The sequence below is a fragment of the Camelina sativa genome, chromosome 11 (genome assembly GCF_000633955.1).
Source record: "Camelina sativa cultivar DH55 chromosome 11, Cs, whole genome shotgun sequence".
Lineage (NCBI taxonomy): Eukaryota > Viridiplantae > Streptophyta > Magnoliopsida > Brassicales > Brassicaceae > Camelina > Camelina sativa.
In genome coordinates, this window is record NC_025695.1 from 41542425 (window position 1) to 41565828 (window position 23404).

At 35.5% G+C, this 23404-nt stretch overlaps 3 protein-coding genes across 7 annotated transcripts; 1 reads left to right on the forward strand and 2 right to left on the reverse strand.

Annotated features, from left to right (window-relative positions):
* LOC104725877 (GTPase-activating protein GYP7) lies at window positions 2206–5341 on the reverse strand. Of its 5 annotated transcripts, none has more exons than XM_019233192.1 (6): window positions 4702–5341; window positions 4353–4488; window positions 4210–4259; window positions 4062–4115; window positions 2810–3975; window positions 2206–2527 (listed from the first exon to the last, which is right to left on the reverse strand). In XM_019233192.1, exons 1-6 carry the CDS (start codon window positions 4950–4952, stop codon window positions 2517–2519), a joined length of 1668 nt encoding a protein of 555 aa, XP_019088737.1. In that variant the 5' UTR covers window positions 4953–5341; the 3' UTR covers window positions 2206–2516. The 5 variants fall into 5 exon arrangements, with proteins under 5 accessions (XP_019088737.1, XP_010442928.1, XP_019088739.1 ...); XM_010444626.1 differs by having other exon boundaries at window positions 2206–2495; window positions 2778–3975; XM_019233194.1 differs by lacking the exon at window positions 2206–2527 and having other exon boundaries at window positions 2673–3778; window positions 3875–3975; window positions 4353–4485.
* LOC104725879 (pyridoxal reductase, chloroplastic) lies at window positions 7024–8998 on the reverse strand. Its single transcript, XM_010444630.2, has 7 exons — window positions 8791–8998; window positions 8474–8702; window positions 8209–8302; window positions 7983–8106; window positions 7638–7891; window positions 7454–7547; window positions 7024–7379 (listed from the first exon to the last, which is right to left on the reverse strand). The coding sequence occupies exons 1-7, from the start codon at window positions 8905–8907 to the stop codon at window positions 7194–7196; spliced, it is 1098 nt and encodes a 365-aa protein (XP_010442932.1). The 5' UTR covers window positions 8908–8998; the 3' UTR covers window positions 7024–7193.
* LOC104725880 (auxin-responsive protein SAUR32-like) lies at window positions 20083–20879 on the forward strand. The gene has a single exon (XM_010444631.2). The coding sequence runs from the start codon at window positions 20378–20380 to the stop codon at window positions 20795–20797; it is 420 nt and encodes a 139-aa protein (XP_010442933.1). The 5' UTR covers window positions 20083–20377; the 3' UTR covers window positions 20798–20879.

Below are 23404 nucleotides of genomic sequence, written 5' to 3' on the forward strand. Positions count from 1 at the left end.
GCCCTTGTAAAATCGATCCTGATTGCAAGAATATATGCACTGCCGCAGATGAAGATCACAAGACTTTTTTCTGCTTTGGAAATGACCCACCGCATGGAGTATGTTGTGTATACTACACCACTGATCATGATATATTTATATCAGTATTTGAAAATATGGTATGTATATGATTGATGAGAGTTTTGTTGAGTTCCATATGTGAACACCACACTGCATTTCTGAGCTAACAACACTCTTATCCTCACTTGAGTTGTAGACTTGCCTTCACATAAACTTGTGTAGAACTCGATTCATATTTATGAAATTTTGATGACTTCATAACCTGAATCCTTGAGATAACCACTCACCAAATAAATTAACAGACTTAAGAAGCAAATCCAACCACTAGAAAACCTGAGATTTCCCTTTTCATAACCCTGTTTAAACATATCCTCTTGAACATCAGCTTGTACCGTTGTTATCAATTAACAAGACACGCTGCCTAACACTCAATATTAGGAAGACTTTCGACACAACCACCTGTTCAATTTTCCTGTTAAACAGCCTTTCTCCAGTAGTATTGACCTACTACTCGCAATCTTTGATACTTTCAATCATGAGACACTTCTTTTGCAGCCACTTCCACACAAAAATAGCCTGCAAAACTTGAACTTGCTCTGCAGAAAAATAACTACCAGTTTCAGACCTGACCGGAATCTCCCTTTAACCATCAACCTTGCTTGTGACAGTGCCTTAGAGACCTTCATTGTAACTGTTCTTTAAACCATGNCTTAACAAGACACACTGCCGAACACTCAATATTAGGAAGGCTTTCGACACAACCCCCTGTTCAGTTTTCCTGATAAACAGCCTTTCTCCAGTAGTATTGACCTACTACTCGCAATCTTTGATACTTGTCTCTAATCACTAAAACTTGTGACAATCTTGAGAAACTTCTTGTGCAGCCACTTCCACACAAAAATAGCCTGCAAAACTTGAACTTGCTCTGCAGAAAAATAACTATCAGTTTCAGACCTGACCGGAATCTCCCTTTAACCATCAACCCCACTTGTGACAGTGCCTTAGAGACCTTCATTGTAACTGTTCTTTAAACCATGAACCTGAACTTCTCCTTATTCATCAGTCTCATACTTCAAATCCTGATGAAAACTCACTTGACAAATTTCCTGCAAGTGATTCTTTGAGAAAACAAATCCAAATTGGTCTTCTTCGATGCAACCAGACGCAACAATCTGGAATTCTTTGTCTCCAAATGCAGTATGTTTTCCCCTGCATTTTCATCCATGTAGAATCAATCTTTTCTTGCATACACCAGCGTTTGAGACAACTTCTTCATTGTGCTTTAAGCACAACAAATTCATTCTTCTTGAAGTGATTAACTTTAAACAGTCCCTGCATCACTTGCAACTGTTTCTCTCATTTCCTATTCTCAGTCTCTTGTTAAAGAATCCACTGATACTTGTTAAAGATTTAACCTCCTCTCAAACCCATACTTGTGTATAATCTCTGAAACTCTAGAGATCCTGCAACTTGTACTTGAGTACTCTTATCAAAATCCCAAGCTTCTTCCCAATTCCGATAACACCTCTTCTTTTGTCATCAAATGAGACCATACCTTGCTTGACCCTTTTGATAATTCCTTGTTCTTGATCTCTTTGTCTTTCCTTCTCACTTAACTTTCACGATTCTTCTTCAACAGTGAGATCCACATGTTTAACTTCCTTTGTTTTAAGTTTGAACCATCATATGCTCAGATAGTCAGAGTTCTTAGAAAAATCTGACAACACATACTTGAAGAAACTGACTGCAGTAAATCATTGTTCCACGAGAAATCCAACAAAAAATATCTAAAGATGTGCTCTACACTCTACACTCTACACTCTTGAGCACTGAAAAAAATATTTTGGATTCAGTTATTATTCATCTTCTATTAATTTATCTAATGAAAATAGAACAATATACTATGTAATTAGAAAAATAAAAACAAAACAAATTAAAGAGTAAGTTAAATCTTTCCAACCACGTTTAAACGTAATTTAAATCGAGTTTTTTTTTGGTATTGATTTGGTTTAAATAAGCTAGCTCACTTTTTTTTGGGTTTTGCTTGATTTGTAGTATGGTTTAATGTAGAGAATCTCTGAAGGGTCTACAGAGGATGTTGAGGTGAATCTTAGGGTTTCTATTGTTGAGGAAGTTCCAACAAAATCTGAGAATCTGGAACTCTACAGTTGAGCAAATAAGATTCATACAAATAAGTTTCAGACTCATCCGTTACATTTTAACAGGAATTTTTGTCTTGTCTTTTTTCATTAGTACTACAATAAAAGTGATAAGGATAGTATTGTGTTCTCTGTGTGATGAGGAAACAAAAAAAAAGAAAGAAGAGAGAGGAGTAAAAACAGTAAGAACCGAACCAAACCGCGACAAACCTTAGACCTTGACAAAACACAGCCAGACGAGTGCAAGGGCCTTTGTGTAGTGGAAACACTTCATTCCTGGCTTTAAGAGAGACTTCATCAAATGCTCTNACACCAGAAAGCCTCATGATCCTCTGAGATCACGGCGAGGATGGGAGATAAGAGATCGCTCATTCCTTGACAGTAGCCTATCTCAGGATCATACATAGCGTATGCTTCAAGAATTGCAACTAGCCGTGCNGAAAGAAGAGAGAGGAGTAAAAACAGTAAGAACCGAACCAAACCGCGACAAACCCTAGACCTTGACAAAACACAGCCAGACGAGTGCAAGGGCCTTTGTGTAGTGGAAACACTTCATTCCTGGCTTTAAGAGAGACTTGATCAAATGCTCTGAGATTGAGAAGAAAGAGTTTCAATCTTGTCGTGGAGTGTCATAACAAGATGATGCGCATCATCTAAAAGCTTCCAGACATTAAGCTGACCAGCCATGCTGTTACACTCTTCCACAATCTCATCCATACTACTGTACTTCTGTATGATAAGCTTCCTACGTAGTACTAACGCCGCGATTGCATAGAGCAAAAGATCATCAGTTGGTGGTGCTAGTTGCCGGATTCTGCTCCACGGCGATTTCCCAACTCCAGCTCTAATGGCAGCTTGATCAGCCCACATCACTTCCCAGAGACATAGCGTCTGTTCAAAACTCAACTCCCTCCTAAACATCACAAGCACCATCCTGTAAACGAAACTACAATCCTCAGCTTGAAGATTCTCCAAGTGTTTGTAAAGCTGAGAGTCTTTGTTTTTTATAATCTTTGATACAATACTCAGCTGCCTTTGAATCCCTGCTTCATCAAGCCTGAAATTATGCCGAGCTTTCTTCATAAAACCCACAAAGCACCAGAAAGCCTCGTGATCCTCTGAGATCACGGCGAGGATGGGAGATAACAGATCGCTCATTCCTTGACAGTATCCTATCTCAGGATCATACATAGCGTATGCTTCAAGAATTGCAACTAACCGTGCAGCGTGGTAAAGTCTACAGCTTTCTAAGTGATCATAGTCTTTCAACCCTACGGACTCAGCTAAACCACGAGCTTTGCTTTCAGTGACTGCAGTTGAATATGGAGAATAAGTTGCCCACTCAGAATCCGCACGTAAAGCATCAAGCCGGATGATACGTTGCCACGTAGAGAAGTCTTCATGTACAGCGACTTCTACTTGAATCTCATCAGCAGTAGCTACAAGAGGAGAACTACTCTCTTCAGAATTGTTGTTACTACTATCCTCCTCTGGTTTCTTCGCATCGCTGTATACAAAAGATGAGAGTAGTAGAACATCTTCATTGTCTTCACAAGAGTCTGTATCAGAAGAATCAGTGTTCAGAGCAGAGACCACATCTTGATTTGTCATTGGTCCCGTAATCTTATAATCATCCACGAATCGAACACACTGACCGTTTACATCCTCAGAAGGAAGCTCCTCAAGGTTATCAATACTTCCAGTGCCACACTTGAGAAGCATCTGGCACCGTCTCTGTAGCTTCTCATACTCCTTCCTACATTCACAGATCCCAACATTGAAATTACTTCTCTGCTTCTCTTTGACTATATTTATATGATACTAGATCAATCTTGTTCTAACCTTTTTTGAGTTTTCACTGCTTCTCTTTCTTCACTAGTACTATTCAAATCATAACTGCCATAAGAGAAAACAAGTAGAGAGAATCTCAACAGAGTGGATAAAAAATACCGAGAACACAAAAGACAAAACAACAAACAAAACAACTCACACTCCGAGTAAGAACAGCCACACTTCTGCACGAATACTTGGATCAACACCCTAGAGAACCATAAGAAATCAGGAACTAATAAAAAGAGACAAAGTAAGAAGAATCAAGACATACATATGGTCTATGTTCAAAAAGGAACTCACTCTGCTTCTAACTTTTTTCAGAAACCCAACACCACCATCACGGAGTTTACCCTCCGGTGTAAATAAACTCCTCCATTGATGCGGGGTCAATGCATATTTTCTTTTCCGGCGAGACCACGGTGATTTACGCCGGCTGCTACACACAAGTCAAAAAATTAGAACTTCCTACAAATCTAACAACAACACAATGAAACAATCTGAACAAAGATAGAAACTTTGTATTGATCAGAACATTCAATTTGAGCTCTATTATTGGATTGGATNTTATTGGATTGGATCAAAAAATAAAAACAGAATCTTTTAAGATCCCATCTAAATATTCCAAATCTAAAACCTTGAACATACTCACCGATCGGAAGAAGTAACTGAAGATGGAGACGAAGGATTAGCCACAAACAGAACAGACCGTAGATGGATCCACGAAGAAGACGAAGAAGCAGAAGAAGAAGAAGAAGAAGAAGAACTCGAAGAAGATGAATTAGAATTAGAATTAGAAGGAGGTGAAGATGAAGAAGAAGATGGTAACGAAGACGAAGACGAAGAAGAGTTATTATTATTAGCGGAAGACGTAGAAGTATAACTTCTCCGTAACGCCTTCATCGGAGGATTCTTAAATCAAAACCCCCAAAAAACACCCAAAAAAAAGAGAGATCAAAATCACAAAGTCTCGTGCTTTCTCATCGAAGATCTAAGAAAAATCTTCACTTTTTAAACAAACAAACCCATTCTCTTACACGGCGAATCACCGCCGTAACTTGGCCGGTGATTGCAAACTAAAGCCTCCTCCTCCGTCTTAGGGTAACAACAGCAGGAGTCAAGCATGAGAGAGATTTGAGGGGTCAAATCAAATCTGTCACTGTGATTATTACTTCTCAAGCGTCTTCTTCAGCACGCCGAAACTGAAGACGAAGAAGGAGGGAGAGAGAGAGAGAGAGATAGAGATTGAAGAAGAAAGAAAAAAAAAAAGGGCAAAAGCATCCAACAACTGAAACCCCTCTTAACCACTTTGCTTATTTCTTTTTCAGCTCTTGTCTTTTTTTTTTTATATTTTCAGGCGCGTGTGATCGCGCGTTTTTAACTTTTTACCGACACGCGCTTTAACTCTTTTACGCGATTTGGTAGCTGATGAATGTTAAACTTTTTTTCACGACGGTGTCGTTTCGTTTTAGATTTTTTTACACGCGATATCGTTGATGATCCATAGAGGGAATGACACGTGTTCAGTAATCGGGTCTGATTACTCGGTTTACCATATACGTATTATCATTATGGTCCAAGGCCATGTTAAAAACTTAAAAGTTTAGAAAGTCATAAGGTAGTAAAAGATTTCAATTACGTTCCCACTTTACCGAGGCTTTTAAGGAACATAATCATGATTGGTTTTGTAGGTTTTCGAATAAATAAATGTGTTTAGTGTGCACTAAAGAACAAATCTAATCATAAGAATGTTGACCATAATGGACCTACTACACCTTATACTCTATATGTCTATGGTAATATTAAGATTGGATTAACATCATTCATTCATGGCTAATGGGTTGTTTACTATTCTAGAATAGTTTTTGTTTGGTAGAATCATCATGGAATTATTTTAATTTTTTCAATAGCATACTAGCATGTAGTCAAACGTTTATCTAAATTAGGATTATTTTCCTGATTTGGTTTATATGGATAACAAAAATAATTATTACAAACTTAGTTGAGATTGACCTAAACCAAATCGAAATCGATTATGAATTTGAAAATGATATAAAAAAGTATAGAGATTTTTTAATATTTTAATTTAGGATATTTACTTTTATTTTATTTTAGAGAATTAGGTTTAGTCTTTATTTTATTTTATATCAATGTATCATGTAACTTTATTTTTATAAAATTTTAATAATAATAATAATAACCATGATTATATAAGTTGAGTTAAAATTCGGTTTGATTCATGTAAATATTTTAGATAACTCCAATATTATGCTTAAGCAAAAACGAGTCTAAAATATTTGATGATATACAATTAACAAAAGAGAACAAAACCAATTGTTATTAATATCTAAACACCTAGTCAAATCAAACCAAAAACTGCAGAAGCTTTTTTTTTAGCACAATTTATAAACAAAGACTGAAAAAGAATTTGATTAAATGATATGTTTATTGTTTATTTTGTTGTGACTTGTTTTGTTACTAGTTACTAGTTAAAGTGTAACGGAATAAAGAGAAAAATAACAATACCTTTTTTATTTTTGACTAGCATAAAGCCAAAGATATGTTTATTAAATTGAATGTAGTAGCCGCGTATGTCACATTAACCAAATCTGGAATATAGTTGATATTAAACTAACAAAGCATATGGACAAGGATTATTCTAATAATAAGGTACAAATAAGTATTTTATTTTAATGGTTATGAAATATACTTTGCATGTTCTTGGAACTATAATTGTTTTAATTTTTAAATGATGTTCCGATTAACAAAGAAGAGAAGCAATGATAAGTTTATGTTGTCTATGTAAATTCAGAAATTGCAATGATAAGTTTGGTCACTTAGTATAGTATGGATAGAGAGCTTAAAAGAGCAAAGAACACAACTATCGATAACTTTGTTTATGTGTCCCTCACAACGATGCTAAGTTGCTCATATCATGTCTACCGGCATGAAATGTGAACATTATGTCCAAATCTAAGCTTTTAAATAACTTGATATCATTACTTTTTCCGTACGCAATGTTTCGAGTTCTATCCATCTATGTAGATTTGGTTTGAGTCGAATCATAACAATATTTTCATATATTATGTAATACACATTGCTCTCATTTGTGGTCTAGATGTATTAGCATCTTCTCTTATCCTATCATCTTGTCTGAAAAATGTTCTGAATCATAGACTTTGGTGATTCTTTAGCTGCATATTCTAACTGAAGCTGTTCATCATTTGTAAGTTTCCATCCCAGAGCACCCAAGTTATCTTCAACATTTCTAACCGACTTGATACCCGGTATCGGCACTGTCCCTTTGCATATACACCAGTTTATTGCAACCTGCAAAACCAGATAACAAAACTCATTCTTCACATTTCTTCTCCCCAAGAACCTTGTGAAAGTTGAAGTAATACCTGAGGCATAGTCTTTCCTCGTTTCTCTGCAATCTCTCTCTGTGCTAAAAGCAAAGGCTCTAATCCAGGAAGAATTTGTCGAAACAGCAACGATCTGTTTTAAAAAGTGTTAAAAGCATAGTTACAAATAAGAAACAACTTCTTTGTTTTTATCGATTGTTGGACAATCTGTAAGTACTTTTACCGTGGACCAGTTGGAAGTTTTGAAGAGGAGTATTTCCCAGTTAGCATTCCTAGACCAAGAGGACTATAAGAGATTAAGCGAACCCCGAGCTCATCACATATACTCTTGATCTCTAGTTGCTCTTTCCCCATGCTTAGCAATGAGAATTGTACTTGAGCAGAACATAAAGGAACCCCTCTGGTTTTGAGGTAATCATGAATCTTCACAAGCTGTTGAGGTCCATAGTTACTGACTCCAACAGCTCGAACTAGTCCCTGAGAAAGATGAACCTTTATCATCCAGTTCCCAAGTGCATAATGATCATTGTAAAAGGAGTTTTCATATGTCAGTAGATTTATACGCAACCTTCTCGTACATTGCCACTAGACCATCCCAGAGTACAAGCTCTTGTAGAGGCGCATAGTTTGCGGTTGACCAGTGAAGCTGTCCAATCCCGAGCTGGTCTATCTGAAGCCGGTCTAAAGAAGCTCTGACATAAGAACAAATACATTCAATCTATCATCAATCTCCAAAAAACCAAAAAGTACTAAAAACAAGAGAGACAGAGACAAAATCAAGCCAGGAGAGAGACCTGCAGGCATTCACAAACTGTCCAGAAGTTAAACGCCATGGATAAGCTGCAAACTTTGTAGCTACCACTACTTCATTTTGTTTCCCTTTTAAAACTGAAATTTGAAAACAACAGCAATCTCATCAGCTTAAGCATCCACACACAAACCCACCACAGTAACAACACATCAAGCAAGACAGCTCTAGGATGTACTTCAGAACCAAAACTAAAGCCAAATTTGTCCTGATGAATCCAGTATGACCTATGATATAGGGAGGGAACAGACCTTGAGAGTCTTTGATGAATTTCCCCAAAAGTCTCTCACTTTGACCATTAAGCCTACCAGTGCCATAAGAATCAGCAGTATCAAACAAATTGATTCCGTTTTGCAAAGCCAATTCGAAAGCTTGTTGAAGCTGATCATCCATTGAAGTCTGATAACCCCAAAGAAGCTGATTTCCCCAAGCCCATGTCCCAAAACCCATCGGTGAAACACTCAAAGGACCCATTTTTACCTAAACCATCAATTCATTCACCTAATTACATACGAAAAGAGAAGCCTTTTGCTACGTTTGCTTTATAAATGTATTGGCGTGTTGTTACCTTTTGCCATGGCCAGAAAAGAGGAAGCTTGAGGGGCTTAAAGGTGGTTATGTTTGAAGGAGTGTTTGAGCAGTTTATGTTAGTGAAGGTCTTTGTGGTTGACAATGTGAAAGCCATTGAAAAGGGTTCGAGTTCGAGAAGTAGAGTGTGGAGAAAGAAGAAGAAAGGCTTCAGAGCCTTCTCCTGCTGTTTCTCAGTGTGTGGCAGGAAAAAAAAATTGGATGTTTTTTAAAGATATAATTGTTTATGATTTTTGTTGAGTTTTTTTTTTTTTTAATTTAATATTGCAATTTAGTAATTATAAATTATCGAAGTTTCTATGTTCTTTCATTGCACAAAAAAACTTAAATTTACTGTCCACAAAGAAATTATTTTTTTTGGAAAAGAAACAAAAAATTGTTGTAAAACACTTGGAGTGGACTTCCATAACCGGCCCATTACTTATTCTATTGTGTAAGGTCCATCGGCCATAAACTATTCAGTTTTGGTTTAGGTTTTGCCTTCTACTATATAATGTACTTGTTCTATGAGTTAATGAGAATAAGAAGAAGATAAATAGCAAACCTCTTTTTTACTTTTACAACATGTTATCAGCACGAAGCTCTAAAACCAGCTGAGAAAAACCCTTACCCTAAAACCCTAAAAACCGCCGCCCACAAAGTTCTTGTTCGTCCAAATTCAGCGATCAGTTCCCATCGGTGTTCGCGGCCAGTTCCTGTTCGAAGCTCTGTCCGTGACCAGTTCGTGATCAATTCTAGTTCGTGGTCCAGTTTCTGTTCGTGATCAAGCTGTGTTCTTATCCTGATTCGAGGTTCGTGGTTCGTGGATCAACTCAAGGTACAACCGAGGTCTTTAGCTCCCGGTTCAAATCCAGTCAACCTCCAAACGGTGGAAGGTAAATAAAATCAAACCTCCTTAGAACCCATAAATCGAACTTGATCCCTTAATTTATTGGAACCCTAAAACTACAAGTAAACAATCAAACAAACAAGTTCATAAGTTTCGAAATCCTAAACCCTATAACTTTAAAACTTTAAAATCGGTTGTTATAGGTTGTTTAGATTGGTTGCAATTAAAATGTTTATGTTATGATTAAAATCTGATTATGATTGTTTGAGAATTGGTTGCATGAATCCTTAGATCTAAACCCTAAAATCTGAATTACTTAAGATTAAAAGTTTAGGGTTGTTTGATTTTTGTTTGTTGCATAAGAACCCTAGAACTAAACTATTAAATTCGAAAATCATAGAAGAAAATTTAAACTGATTATTCTAAGGATTAAAACCGATTAAGATTGTTTGTTTAATCAAACTCTAAAAACTAAAATTTTAAAATAGGAAATTATTATGTGTTTGCATGAAAATAAACTTGGATAACTTCTAAATTAATTATAATCATTATCTTAAAGGTTTAAAAAATATTTTCCTAAAACTTTGCTATAATCCTAATTTAAGAAAAAGGAAAATTTAAGGAAAAGTAAATTTTGGTAAAAGGAAAACTTTGCATACTAGAATATAATCTACCAAGGATTGTTGTCTTTGCATGCATACTAAACCACGAAATTTTGAGTGTAATATTGTGGCATGGATCGGTCTCATATACCGCATGACCCTAAGTGATTGGCATGGTTCGGTCTCATATACCGCATGGCCTAATATTGATTGCATGGTTCGGTCTCATATACCGCATGCTAATGATCGGTTGTATTTTCTGCATTATGCAGATGGCTAAGCTGAACAACCTCTCCTACGCTGCCCTTAATGCTTTTGGAGACAATTACTTGCAATGGGCTTTGGACACTAAGATCCATCTGAAATCAAAGGATTTATGCGAATGCATTGAGGATGAGGTTGAATGTGCAGAAAAGGATAAGTACAAGGCAATAATGCATATACGCCACCACCTTGCTGAGAGTCTCAAGAACCAGTACCTCACTGTTGAAGATCCTCTTGACCTTTGGACAGAGCTGAAAGGCAGATATGGACACCAAAAGACGGTGCTCCTACCAAAGGCTCAATTTGATTGGAAAAACCTAAGGATCCAGGACTACAAATCGGTGGATGAGTATAACTCAGAGCTATTTAAGATAGTATCAATCCTAAGGTTATGTGATACAGAGGTTACTGAGAAGGATCTACTAGAGAAGACATTCTCTACCTTTCACTCCAATAACATACTGCTTCAACAACAATATCGTGAAAAGGGGTTTAAGACATATGCAGACCTTATCTCTTGTTTGCTGCTAGCTGAGCAGAACAATGAGCTATTGATGATAAATAGTGCATTGAGACCTCCTGGTACTACTCCATTACCAGAAGCTCACAAGGTGGACATGGCAAAGAAAAACCCTCAAGAGCCTAAAGAGCCGAAAGAGACTAAGGAGTCTAACTATGTCCATAGGGACAAGTATGGCCGTGGCCGTAGAGGAGGTGGACGTGGTGGTACTCGTCGTGGGACCTATCAAGGACACAATTTTGGTGGTCAAGGCCGTGGAAACCAATTTCGGCTTTGGCCGTGGTCGGGGTAGAGGCCGCGGGCAATTTAAACCGCAACATAAGACCAAGTCCACTTGTCATAGATGTGGTATGGAAAACCATTGGGTAAAGACATGCATAACTCCTAAACACCTTGTTGATCTCTATCAAGAGAATTTGAAAAAGAATCCAGAAGCTAACCTGATTCATCTCGATGGTGAAGGTGATTTCGACCATGAGAAGGATGACCTATTGGATTATGAAACTTCTGGTTGCTTGAGAGAGGATAATTAAACTCAAATGTGGTCTTGATTTAATTTTATGTTTTATGCTTTGCATTTGATTGGATTATTGTTTGGATTATTATTTTGGTTTAAATTCAATGATATTATTACTTTTAAATATGCATTTGTTATGCTTTTATGGCTAAAACATAAATTCTTGTCCATATTGAGAAATGGCTGAGGAAAAGAATATAATTGTGGTGGACAGTGGATCAAGCCACACAATTTTGAATGATAAGAGATATTTTGCATAATCTCATTTTGAAAAATGCCAATATTAGCACAAAAGCGGGTATAGCAAGTTTAATTGAAGGCTACAGCCAGACACACATCTTGAACTAAATGATGCCTTATATTCACCCAGCTCAAAAGGAGCTTATTAAGTCTAAAAGACATTCATTTGAATGGTTTACATGTTGAAACTAAGGGTGAAGAAAACTAAGAGTTCATATACATTATTGAAATCACCCAAGGATCTAAGAAAATCCTAGAGACTATAACCGCATTATTTACCGGTTTTTACCATGCTAAGATTGATATGATAGAAGCTAACTTAGCAATGAATAAGATGTTCAATGAACAATTCACTTTATGGCATGACCGGCTTGGCCATCCGGGTTCGAACATGATATGTAAGCTTATAATGAATTCAAATGGGCACACTCTTAAAGAGAGGAAAGTTATCCCTAAATATCTCACGTGTGCAGCATGTGCACAAGGTAAACTTATTATACGGCCATCACCAGCCAAAGTAAATAAAGAGACTTTAAACTTTCTGGAAAGAATCCAAGCAGATATATGTGGACCAATACACCCACCTTGTGGGACGTTTAGATATTTTATGGTCATGATAGATGCATCGACCTGATGGTCACATGTTTGCTTATTGTCAACTAGAAACCTTGCGTTTGCTAGATTGCTGGCCCAGATTATACGTCTACGAGTCCACTTTCCAGATTTTCCACTTAAGACTATACGTCTAGACAATGCTGGTGAATTTACATCCCAAGCGTTTAATGATTATTGTATGTCCATGGGGGTAAGTGTGGAACATCCCGTGGTACATGTCCATACACAAAACGGATTAGCTAAATTTTTCATTAAAGGTATTCAATTGATTGTTCGGCCATTGCTTATGAGGTTGCAGCTTCCTGTGTCGGCTTGGGGACACGCAATATTACATGCAGCAGAACTGATACGCATCAGGCCATCTAGTGAACATAAGTATTCACCATCCCAATTATTAACGGGTCATGAGCCAGACATATCTCATCTAAAGACATTCGGGTGTGCCGTATATGTACCGATTGCATCATCACAGAGAATAAAGATGGGACCTCAAAAGAGGATGGGAATATATGTTGGATATGATTCTCCCACCATTATTAAGTATCTTGAGCCAACTACGGGTGATTTATTTAAGGCCAGATACGCGGATTGTCAGTTTACTGAATCCGAATTTCCTAAATTGGGTGGAGAGAATAACAAGCTGGTCAAAGAGATATCATGGAATCAAACATCCTTAAATTGGCAAGATCCTCGGACTCTAGCCTGTGATGCAGAGGTCCAGAAAATTATACATTTGCAAAAGTTAGCTAATCAATTGCCAAATTCCTTTGCTGACCCAAAGAGAGTAACAAAATCGTACATACCAGTTTGTAATGCACCAATACGTATTGATGTTCAGAAGGAACACAATAATCAAGGTGCTACAGAGTCTAAGGCCCGTTTGAAACGTGGTAGACCATTAAGTTCCAAAGATAAGAACCCTCGGAAATCTAAGAAAGGTGCAAAATCAAACCGAGGTTAAGGAAATTATAGATATGGCCGCGGCAAATCCTAAGATACCAAATGAGGTTTGGGACGCTGAACCTCAAGGACCTGAAGGTATTGATAATAATGAGATCTCAATCAATTATATCATGTGTGGAATAAAATGGAACCGTAAAGATGTCGACATTGATGAAGTATTTGCGTATAAGATAACACTTGAGATAAATGAGGATCATGAACCCACGTCTATATTAGAGTGCACTCAAAGTAAAGATTGGTTAAAATGGAAAGAAGCTATTGACGTGGAGTTAAACTCTTTAAAGAAGAGGAATGTGTTTGGTCCGATCTTAAGGGCACCATTCGATATAAAGCCAGTTGGACATAAGTGGGTCTTTGTAAGAAAGAGAAATGAGAGTAATGAAATCATGAGATATAAGGCATGGCTTGTAGCACAAGGATTCTCTCAAGACCAGAAATAGATTATGAGGAGACATACTCCCCTGTGATGGATGCAACAACTTTTAGATATTTGCTAAGTCTGGCTATAAGAGAAAAACTTGATTTGCNGTGCTACAGAGTCTAAGGCCCGTTTGAAACGTGGTAGACCATTAAGTTCCAAAGATAAGAACCCTCGGAAATCTAAGAAAGGTGCAAAATCAAACCGAGGTTAAGGAAATTATAGATATGGCCGCGGCAAATCCTAAGATACCAAATGAGGTTTGGGACGCTGAACCTCAAGGACCTGAAGGTATTGATAATAATGAGATCTCAATCAATTATATCATGTGTGGAATAAAATGGAACCGTAAAGATGTCGACATTGATGAAGTATTTGCGTATAAGATAACACTTGAGATAAATGAGGATCATGAACCCACGTCTATATTAGAGTGCACTCAAAGTAAAGATTGGTTAAAATGGAAAGAAGCTATTGACGTGGAGTTAAACTCTTTAAAGAAGAGGAATGTGTTTGGTCCGATCTTAAGGGCACCATTCGATATAAAGCCAGTTGGACATAAGTGGGTCTTTGTAAGAAAGAGAAATGAGAGTAATGAAATCATGAGATATAAGGCATGGCTTGTAGCACAAGGATTCTCTCAAGACCAGAAATAGATTATGAGGAGACATACTCCCCTGTGATGGATGCAACAACTTTTAGATATTTGCTAAGTCTGGCTATAAGAGAAAAACTTGATTTGCGGCTAATAGATGTAGTGACCGCATATCTATATGGTCCATTGGATAATAAAATATATATGAGATTACCAGAGGGTGTTGAGCTCAAAGATAAGAGCGGTTCTCGAGAACAATACTGCATAAGGCTAGACAAATCCCTTTATGGACTGAAACAAAGTGGGAGAATGTGGTACAATAGACTAAATGAGTACCTAGCCAAAGAGGGCTATAAAAATGATCCCATCAGTCCATGTATATTTATAAAGAAGTTTGCAAACAAAGGATATGTGATAATAGCAGTATATGTGGATGATTTAAATATCCTAGGAACCTCTGGGGAAATCGCCCAAACAGTCGAATATTTAAAGAAAGAATTTGAGATGGAAGACCTAGGCAAGACAAAATTTTGTTTGGGATTGCAGCTTGAGTACATAGATAATGGGATCCTTGTGCATCAAATGACATATACTGAAGAGGTACTCAAGAGGTTTAATATGGACCAAGCTCACCCATTGACTAGCCCAATGGTTGTAAGGAGCCTTGATTTCGATAAAGATCCATTCAGTCCAAAGAAGGACGATGAAGAAGTTCTCGGTCCTGAAGTGCCATACCTCAGTGCAATAGGAGCGTTAATGTTCTTGGCTAGCCACACTAGACCAGACATTTGTTTTGCCGTGAACCTCCTAGCAAGATTTAGCTCTTGTCCGACCCAAAGGCACTGGAACGATATTAAACATGTATTGCGTTACCTACAATGGACGACCGATTTGGGTTTATTTTATACTAACCATAACAAAGAAGGTTTAGTTGGTTTTGCTGATGCAGGTTATCTGTCCGATCCACATAATGCTAGGTCTCAAACTGGCTATGTATTTACGCACGGTGGTACAACAATTTCTTGGCGTTCTATGAAGCAGACTATTGCAGCCACATCATCTAACCATGCAGAGATTTTAGCAATGCATGAAGCTAGTCGAGAGTGCGTATGGTTGAGGTCGATGACTCAACATATCAGGACGGACTGCGGTATGGTCGATGATAAGGAACCAACCGTGATTTATGAAGACAATACGGCTTGCATCGCACAGCTTAAGGAAGGCTACATTAAGGGAGATCGGACGAAGCATATATTACCCAAGTTCTTCTTCACACACGAATTACAGAAGGCCGGAGAAGTTCAAGTGGTACAAGTTCAGTCTTGCGACAACTCAGCCGATCTCTTCACCAAATTTTTATCGGCATCAACATTCAAGAAGCTCAAGCATCAGATTGGAATGCGGAGGCTTAAGGACTTTCAGTGATGCTTAGAACAGGGGGAGCAATGCGTGTTGTACTCTTTTTCCTTCACCATGGTTTTGTCCCACTGGGTTTTCCTGGTAAGGTTTTAATGAGGCAACACCCCCAAGCGTATTGTACTGATCCCTTAGCATCAACACGGTTATGTCATCCAAGGGGGAGTGTTGTAAAACACTTGGAATGGACTTCCATAACCGGCTCATTACTTATCCTATTGTGTAAGGCCCATCGGCCATAACCTATTCGGTTTAGGTTTAGGCTTTGCCTTCTACTATATAATGTACTTGTTCTATGAATTAATGAGAATAAGAAGAAGAGAAACACCAAACCTCTTTCTTACTTTTACAACAAAAATTATATTCATTTCTTTTTTTGGGTCTTCTGACCTTTTTTGCTTTATGTTCATGGCCAGGTCCAGTCTCATTCTCATAATGGAAGCCCATTCAAGAAAATATAACTTTTATGATATCCTCCAAATAAAATATAACAAAATTGATAGTCTTTTAATTTTTATTGGAAATATATTTTAAAAATATATTGTGGTGTAAAAATCATAAATAGTATGTTGTGGGATAATAGTAACTATAAATTATGTGTGTAAAATATACATGAAGTTTCATAACAAAAAAAATAATAGAAAGAAGGCAAAGTAATTTACTTCTGAGAAAAAGAAAAAGAATAATGTCCAGAAAAAAAGGCTTACAAGTCTACAACTGATCAGAGCTTGTAAAGATTTATTGACTTTGTGAAGATTGAGTATATTTCCGAAAGAGAATGCAAACACAATGGATGAAGAAAGAAAGAAGGAAACAATTTTGTGGCAACCAAGGCTTATTCCTATTACATCAATTGGCAAAAATTCGAATATCTGAATGCACATAAATTGAATTATGACATGATTCTATATCAAGACCAAAACGAATTCGAATAGATAAATATTTCTTTCGACGACGTAAATATATATTTTGGCATCAATTTCAGGACGTGTCATTTGCTTTTACTATACATAGTTTATAATAATTCGGCGGTAGACTTTAACGCAGAAGTCAAAACGATATGAACATTGAACACAATTTTAAATTACTTTGTAAGTTTTACATGACGAGCTAATTCGTGTCTTGATAAGTAGCTCTAATCACATCCACGTAAAAAACGACACCTCTCTTCTTAATTTTAAATTTAGGTTTCACTTTCACTTATAAAAAAAAGAGATTTTAATTTCTTTTGTTATTGTTGGCGAGTAGAGGATGTAAAGAAATAGAAAAATGTTTGTTCGTTTTTCTTCTTGTGGTAGTTGAAACATGAAAGCTTTAGATTGCGTGGGTGGAGAACCTCTATATTCAAACAGACACATGCAATTATAATAATAATTAATTTACATAGATTATTAAGTCAAATAGCTTTAGAAAAACATATTTCAAATGTTTGGCTGATAGTTTGAGGAGCCACTCGAAAGACAAATCTTTTTGACATGTGGGATGTGGCCCATAAACTTCGATGATGCGTGGGTCATATTCATGGAATATGATTCGACTTTTGTAATAAAAAAAGGTTCGTTTCTCCTATTCATATAAATTTGTTATGATAACCAAAAGCACTATGGGTCAGGTATTTGCTTATTAAGTTTGGGTTAGAACTTAGAAATAGTTTTAATAAGATTTGAAATAACATTTCTTTGGTTAATTTCATATGGTTTGCTTCTTTGTAATGTTTTTGGTTGAAACCATAACAATGTACTACTAATAAAACAAATGTTTGGTTCATATTGTATAAAATTACTTGGTTGTGTTGATCATTGATTAGATTCTGTCAAACGTCAGTTCGTAATTAAGAGTAAACTAATCATTATATAAATCTTGTACTTAACGACACTTGGTTTTTATAATGCGCTTAATCCTTCTGCCTTCTTTGGTGGCGTGTATGGACTCTTTGACAAAAAGTCGTCGTTCGCTTTTATATCAAGAAAAAAGAAAAAAAAAAAACTCAAGATCAAAGTTTATAACATAGAGCACATGATTCCAACTTTCTTGGTAATCCAACGGCTATTACTCCATCCGTAAGGTCTTTTGTCATATCGTGCCGACATGATGGTCCGCAAACTTTGGAACCTTCTTATTCTCAATTAACCTAATGAAATAAAACCAAACTAAACCGAGCTGGTCTCATTTTGGCCTAGTAAAACTTCATTCGGATTGAGATTGTGTTTACACTTTCCAAACCAAATTCGTAACTGAACCAAACCTTATCAAGCATTGTAACAAGATGAACCGGATAAGAAGCAAAACCAAAGTGAGAGCGCAAATAAACCAAGTAAGCAACACGCGTCATATAGTAATTGGACTCGTGATATTGATCGGCGGCGTTATAGGCACCTGAGGAGCCGCGACATGCGCTTTACTCGGCAAAGGACATTTTTGTCATCATGCGCTTGACGCGCTACTCTCATCCCAGGTAAGGGTTACGTTACGTTACGCTGTGACGTGTTTTGTATAACATTTTAATGTATAGATAGGTTCTTGGGCCTACGTTTGGATGATGTGGCGGAGTCCTTAACCATTCGCTTTAGAATTTTTTCCGATCGATATGGAAGTTGAAACTATTTTCACGAGCATGTTCCTAATGAATAATGCCTTCCATCCACATATAGCCATCTCAAACCTCAACCCACTATTTTTATGTGTTTGGTTAAAAGCAAGCCACAAATTTTCAAAATGTTGGAATCAGTTTTTTTTTTTTTCTTTCAAATGTCAAATGTCGTAATTGTTTCATTAAAGTTTTGCCAATTGAATGATTTCAGACCAATGTGATTATGTGAATAAGCATATTCCCGAATGGATCCGATATTAGTATCCAGCACGTTATATAAATATATCTATGTCGTATTTGATGTTTTATATTTTCTTAAATACCATATGACTTCTTATATTGGTATCAAGTCAAATATTATACAAAAACTTACCAAACCGATTACGTACTAATTGATAGAAATATAATAATATTTGAATACGGGGGATGTAATTTCGCATGCACCTCTTGGAATCACGGGAACGATTTTTAAATACATTGTAACTATCCAAAATGAATACATAGCTTGTTAGGTTTGACCTTTTAATCGTGTTTATCCATTCACCATGAGTCGTGTTTATCCATTTTACCTTAAGCCACGCCACGGTGATCACACAATGAACTAGTGAAACACACATTACCTCAATCTCTATATATTCCATTTTTTTCTTTTTTTCATTTCTCGATTTTTTGGAAACGTCCGGTTTGTTTATTATAATGTTTTCAAGAGATTCCCACAAATATATACTTTTTTGATAAGTTTTTTTTTTTTTTTTTTTGTGTGCACCAAATATATAAGATTTTTTATTCATATAATTTACCGAGTCGTTGGCTTTTTGAAATGCTAAGGGGCCTTGTGCCAGCTGATCATCAAAGTAAAACACATATGTATCAACCAAATTTGATTAGCACGTTTTTATCTTAGCTTAGAAGGTAACAATGTAATCTTTACCCCCTACCGTAGATGTGAATGCCACAACGATCTTTTTTCTTTGAGGTCGTAACAATTGTCTGTCTATGTTTACCAAACCTTATTTATATAATAAGATATGCATGAGTTATTAATATTAAGCTATAGCATTATATATAAAACATATATATAATAATATTAACGAAGCAAACACAAAAGCAAAGATGATTAAATTTGTTTAATTTTTTTTTTGTTTAACTATTTTTTGTGACAATTTCTCAATTTGTGCATCCTTGTGCAAATGCTATAAAATTTAGCTGACAAGAGGTAGAAAAAAAAATTCATATATGAATGGTACTAGCTAAATCCAATATTTTCACATAATACTTTAAATCATATATATTATGTACTATTTTTTTTTTGGGTTTAATGTATTTTCTTAGTAAATAGTAATACTATGTTTTGTCTAAGAATTATCCTTCATTAATTTTTATTAAAATTAAACAGATTTGACTGTTCAAAACTACTGAAATCTTTTGTTGTTTTTGTTTTGTTTCTGTGGTATACAAATTATATAAAATATGGTGATGTAACAAACCTCCTAAAGTCGGTAAAACCCTACCCTAAGTACTCCTTTGGCCCAAACACGCTCCAAATTTTTACCACGTCAATTTCCACCTCATCAACTATTTGTTTTTGTTATAATAAAAAAAAAACTAAAATAAAATACAAATAGGAGAAAAAGCCTTTGGCCCTTTGGAAATGTTCGCGTTAAGCAAAGAACCTACACCCAAATCTGTATATATATACTTGCAACAATATATTTCCCTAATTCCAAATTCTTCTCAACTTCCTCATAGAAAAAAAAACCAAAACCAAAAAATATATAATCTCTTCATGCTTAGCCTATCATGAGCAACATCCCCAGATCTCTCACCGACTCAGATCTTTCTCTATTTCTTCTTATAATCTCTTCTGCTGTTGATCCTTGGCCTTTTTCTATCACCGTCTTCTAGCATCAACACCTTCTTCTTTACCTCCTCGTCGATCTTTTTACTCATTCGTTGTGTTTTCTTGTTTGGTTTCGTGCAAAAGGTTCCTTCTTTTTGATGGGTTTTGAAGAATCTAATCAAAAACAGAGTCCAAAACAGAGTCCGAAGCAGATGGTGTTCAACTTTCACTTTCATGTCCCTCATCTCCACATACTCCACCATCACCACCATAACCATCATGATGTTCCTAAAGGCTGTGTTGCGATCTTGGTTGGACACGAAGACGATGAGGAAGGTCTACACAGATTCGTTGTTCCTTTGGTGTTCTTGAGTCATCCTCTGTTCTTGGACCTCTTGAAAGAAGCTGAAAAGGAGTATGGGTTCAAGCACGCTGGTCCTATTACGATCCCTTGCCGTGTTGATGAGTTTAAGCATGTTCAAGAAATCATCGACGAGGAGACTCATCGCCGTCGTCATAGTCATGGTGGTCACGGCCACAACCATACCCACCACAACAACCATCTCCGATGTTTCTGAAGTCTAATTCGATTTCGTTGGTTTGGTTTTGGGTTTGACATGTAATTGGTTTTGGGTATGATTGGTTTGGTTTGGTTTGACAGATCTCTTTTTTTGAGATTTTTTTCTTAGTTTGCTTAATCTCTTATTTTTTCTTTTAGTTTAGTTTGATGATGATGATGATGATGATGATAATGATGAAAAAACAAAGAGTAATTCAAATGTGAATGCTTTTTTTTCAATTAAAGAATGTAATCGTGAGGAATAAGGGAATAATCGTATTATTTGATTTTTATTTTATTAAAAAGGATGTGAATATTTCTTTCTTTGATCGATTTTAACGCGTTATATTTGGGCATGGACCATGTTATTATTTTGCTTTTCTCGTTAGGATTACTACCATTCACGCCAAGTGTCTCGAGAATATTATTCTTTTTTTTTTCTTTTGAAATTTTTTAAAATCGAGCATATCTTAGGATTACCATATAAGCAAATATATTTTGACTTTGATTGAGATTGTTACCAAATTAGATTGATATCTACCTCAATTACGGCAACCCTTTAGTCTTTGCCAACTAAATTACTTACTGCAATTAACACGGTCAATTAAATTAAATACACTATGTTGATTATTGACCATTAACATAAGCATAAAATTAATCAGTTTAGATACCAATTCTAATTATAAACTAGGTTTTGGGTTTATTTAATATATTTTGATGAATATTATATATGATTGATGATAGTTAGGAAAAAATTATCTTATAAAAAAATTTAAACTATTATTAAAACAATTTTTTTTATTTCAAACATATAATTTTTAAAAAAATATAAATTATATAACGTTATACTTAAACGTTGTACTCTTTTAAAAGTTCAAATCTGATAAAAAATCATAAATTTATATTTAAACGTTATACTATTTTTATTTCTCTTCTTTGTCAGCTTCCTCACATTCTTCCACTGAATAATCATTCAAAATCTCTTTTTTAGACTACCACACAACTTGTTAACCAATTAAACTCCACGACCAAAATCATTGTCTCTTTTCTCGTTAAATTTGTGCAATTCATGAAAACCAACATTATCACTACATGCACTCAATTATTAGTACTTTCACCGTATACTTACTCGGTTTTAGATTCACACGTATTGAAACTTCTCAAATCAAAATCCTTAATACTACAAAATCGTAAATTCTCAAACCAAAATTTTTATACTACAAAATTATAAATTACTTGGAAAGAAATTAGTATGAACAAATGTATAGCTAATAAAACATGTGTGCTTTTCGTTGATCCTTCTCTTTTAGACTCCAAAGCTTTACTCAAACAACATCAAATCTAGGTCTTGCGAAATCAATCATTCTTTCTTGTTCCCTTTTCTCAGGTAGGAGAAACTCACAACTCTAATCATGCAAGATGATGTTCAAAATCTTACTCTAATTCTATTTATACTCTAAATTTTTCTCTTTTAACTCTTATCACTTGCCTCTATTTTTCCCACATTACTCTCTTATTAAAGTCCTTGTTCTTTAGGTACGTAGAAAATCTACAAGCATATAGTTGATTTTAGGATACTATGTGCCAAAAGAAAATATTGTAGTTTAAGTCTTTCTTATGTTACTTGGTGGTTGCTGCTCATGTAATAATCATCAATTACCAGCTCTATTTCGAATCTGATGGATACTTGCATAATTTAATCAAGCAGGATGCTGTTTGAAGTATAGAGAAGCAAACCCAGAAGTTTTATATTAAAGAAGATGATATGATCATTCCAAAGCCAGAAGTTAGATATCAATGATCATACATCAAGCCGCTTTCAAGGTTTCTGTGTCAATGCTTCAATAACGAGAGTTATGTCGCCGAAATGAACTAGTAAGGTAAACTTAGGCAATTGTCGACAAACTCACTATAGGTTTGTGAATTTGTAACTCCAACATTTTTTTTTTTTGTCAGATGTAATTAACAAACATCATTTCTTTTTGAGAGTCTTGCAAAGATCTTATATTTATGAAAAGACATATATTTTTGAACTGTTATCATTGTAAGCAAATTACTGCAGTGACCTTGAATAATAAGAAGATTCTACAATAGTTTTTGGATTTTGTTTTTCAAAAACCCATTTTTTCTCCATTCAAGATTTAACACTAAATAGATTCTTTAAAAATTAGGAAAATTAGTTTTTTTTTTCTTTACAAATATTAAGAAAAGCTAGAATCCACATAAATATTTGGATTCTAGCTTCTCTTTTATTCTGTTTTCTTATGTAAATATATTTTTTAAAAACCAAAAATTAAAATCTATTTCAAAAACTAAAAACCTAAAACTAGAAACCGGAGATACCCTCCTCCATTCATGGTATGTCTTCAGTTTTTTTGTTTCGATGAACATGTAAATAAATAAAACCTTCGAAATGTTATCGTGGGCATTTTATACACAAGATATATATCATGACCATGAACTAGAGTCTTGAGCAGAAGTGCAGTGAGGTCAAGCAAGTGATCATTCCCAGTTTCCACCAACTGATTCTTCCTTTGATTGGTATAATATTTAGAGGTTTTATGATTTTTTTTTTTTTTTTTTTTTTTTTTTTTTTTTTTTTTTTTTTTTTTTTTTTTTTTTTTTT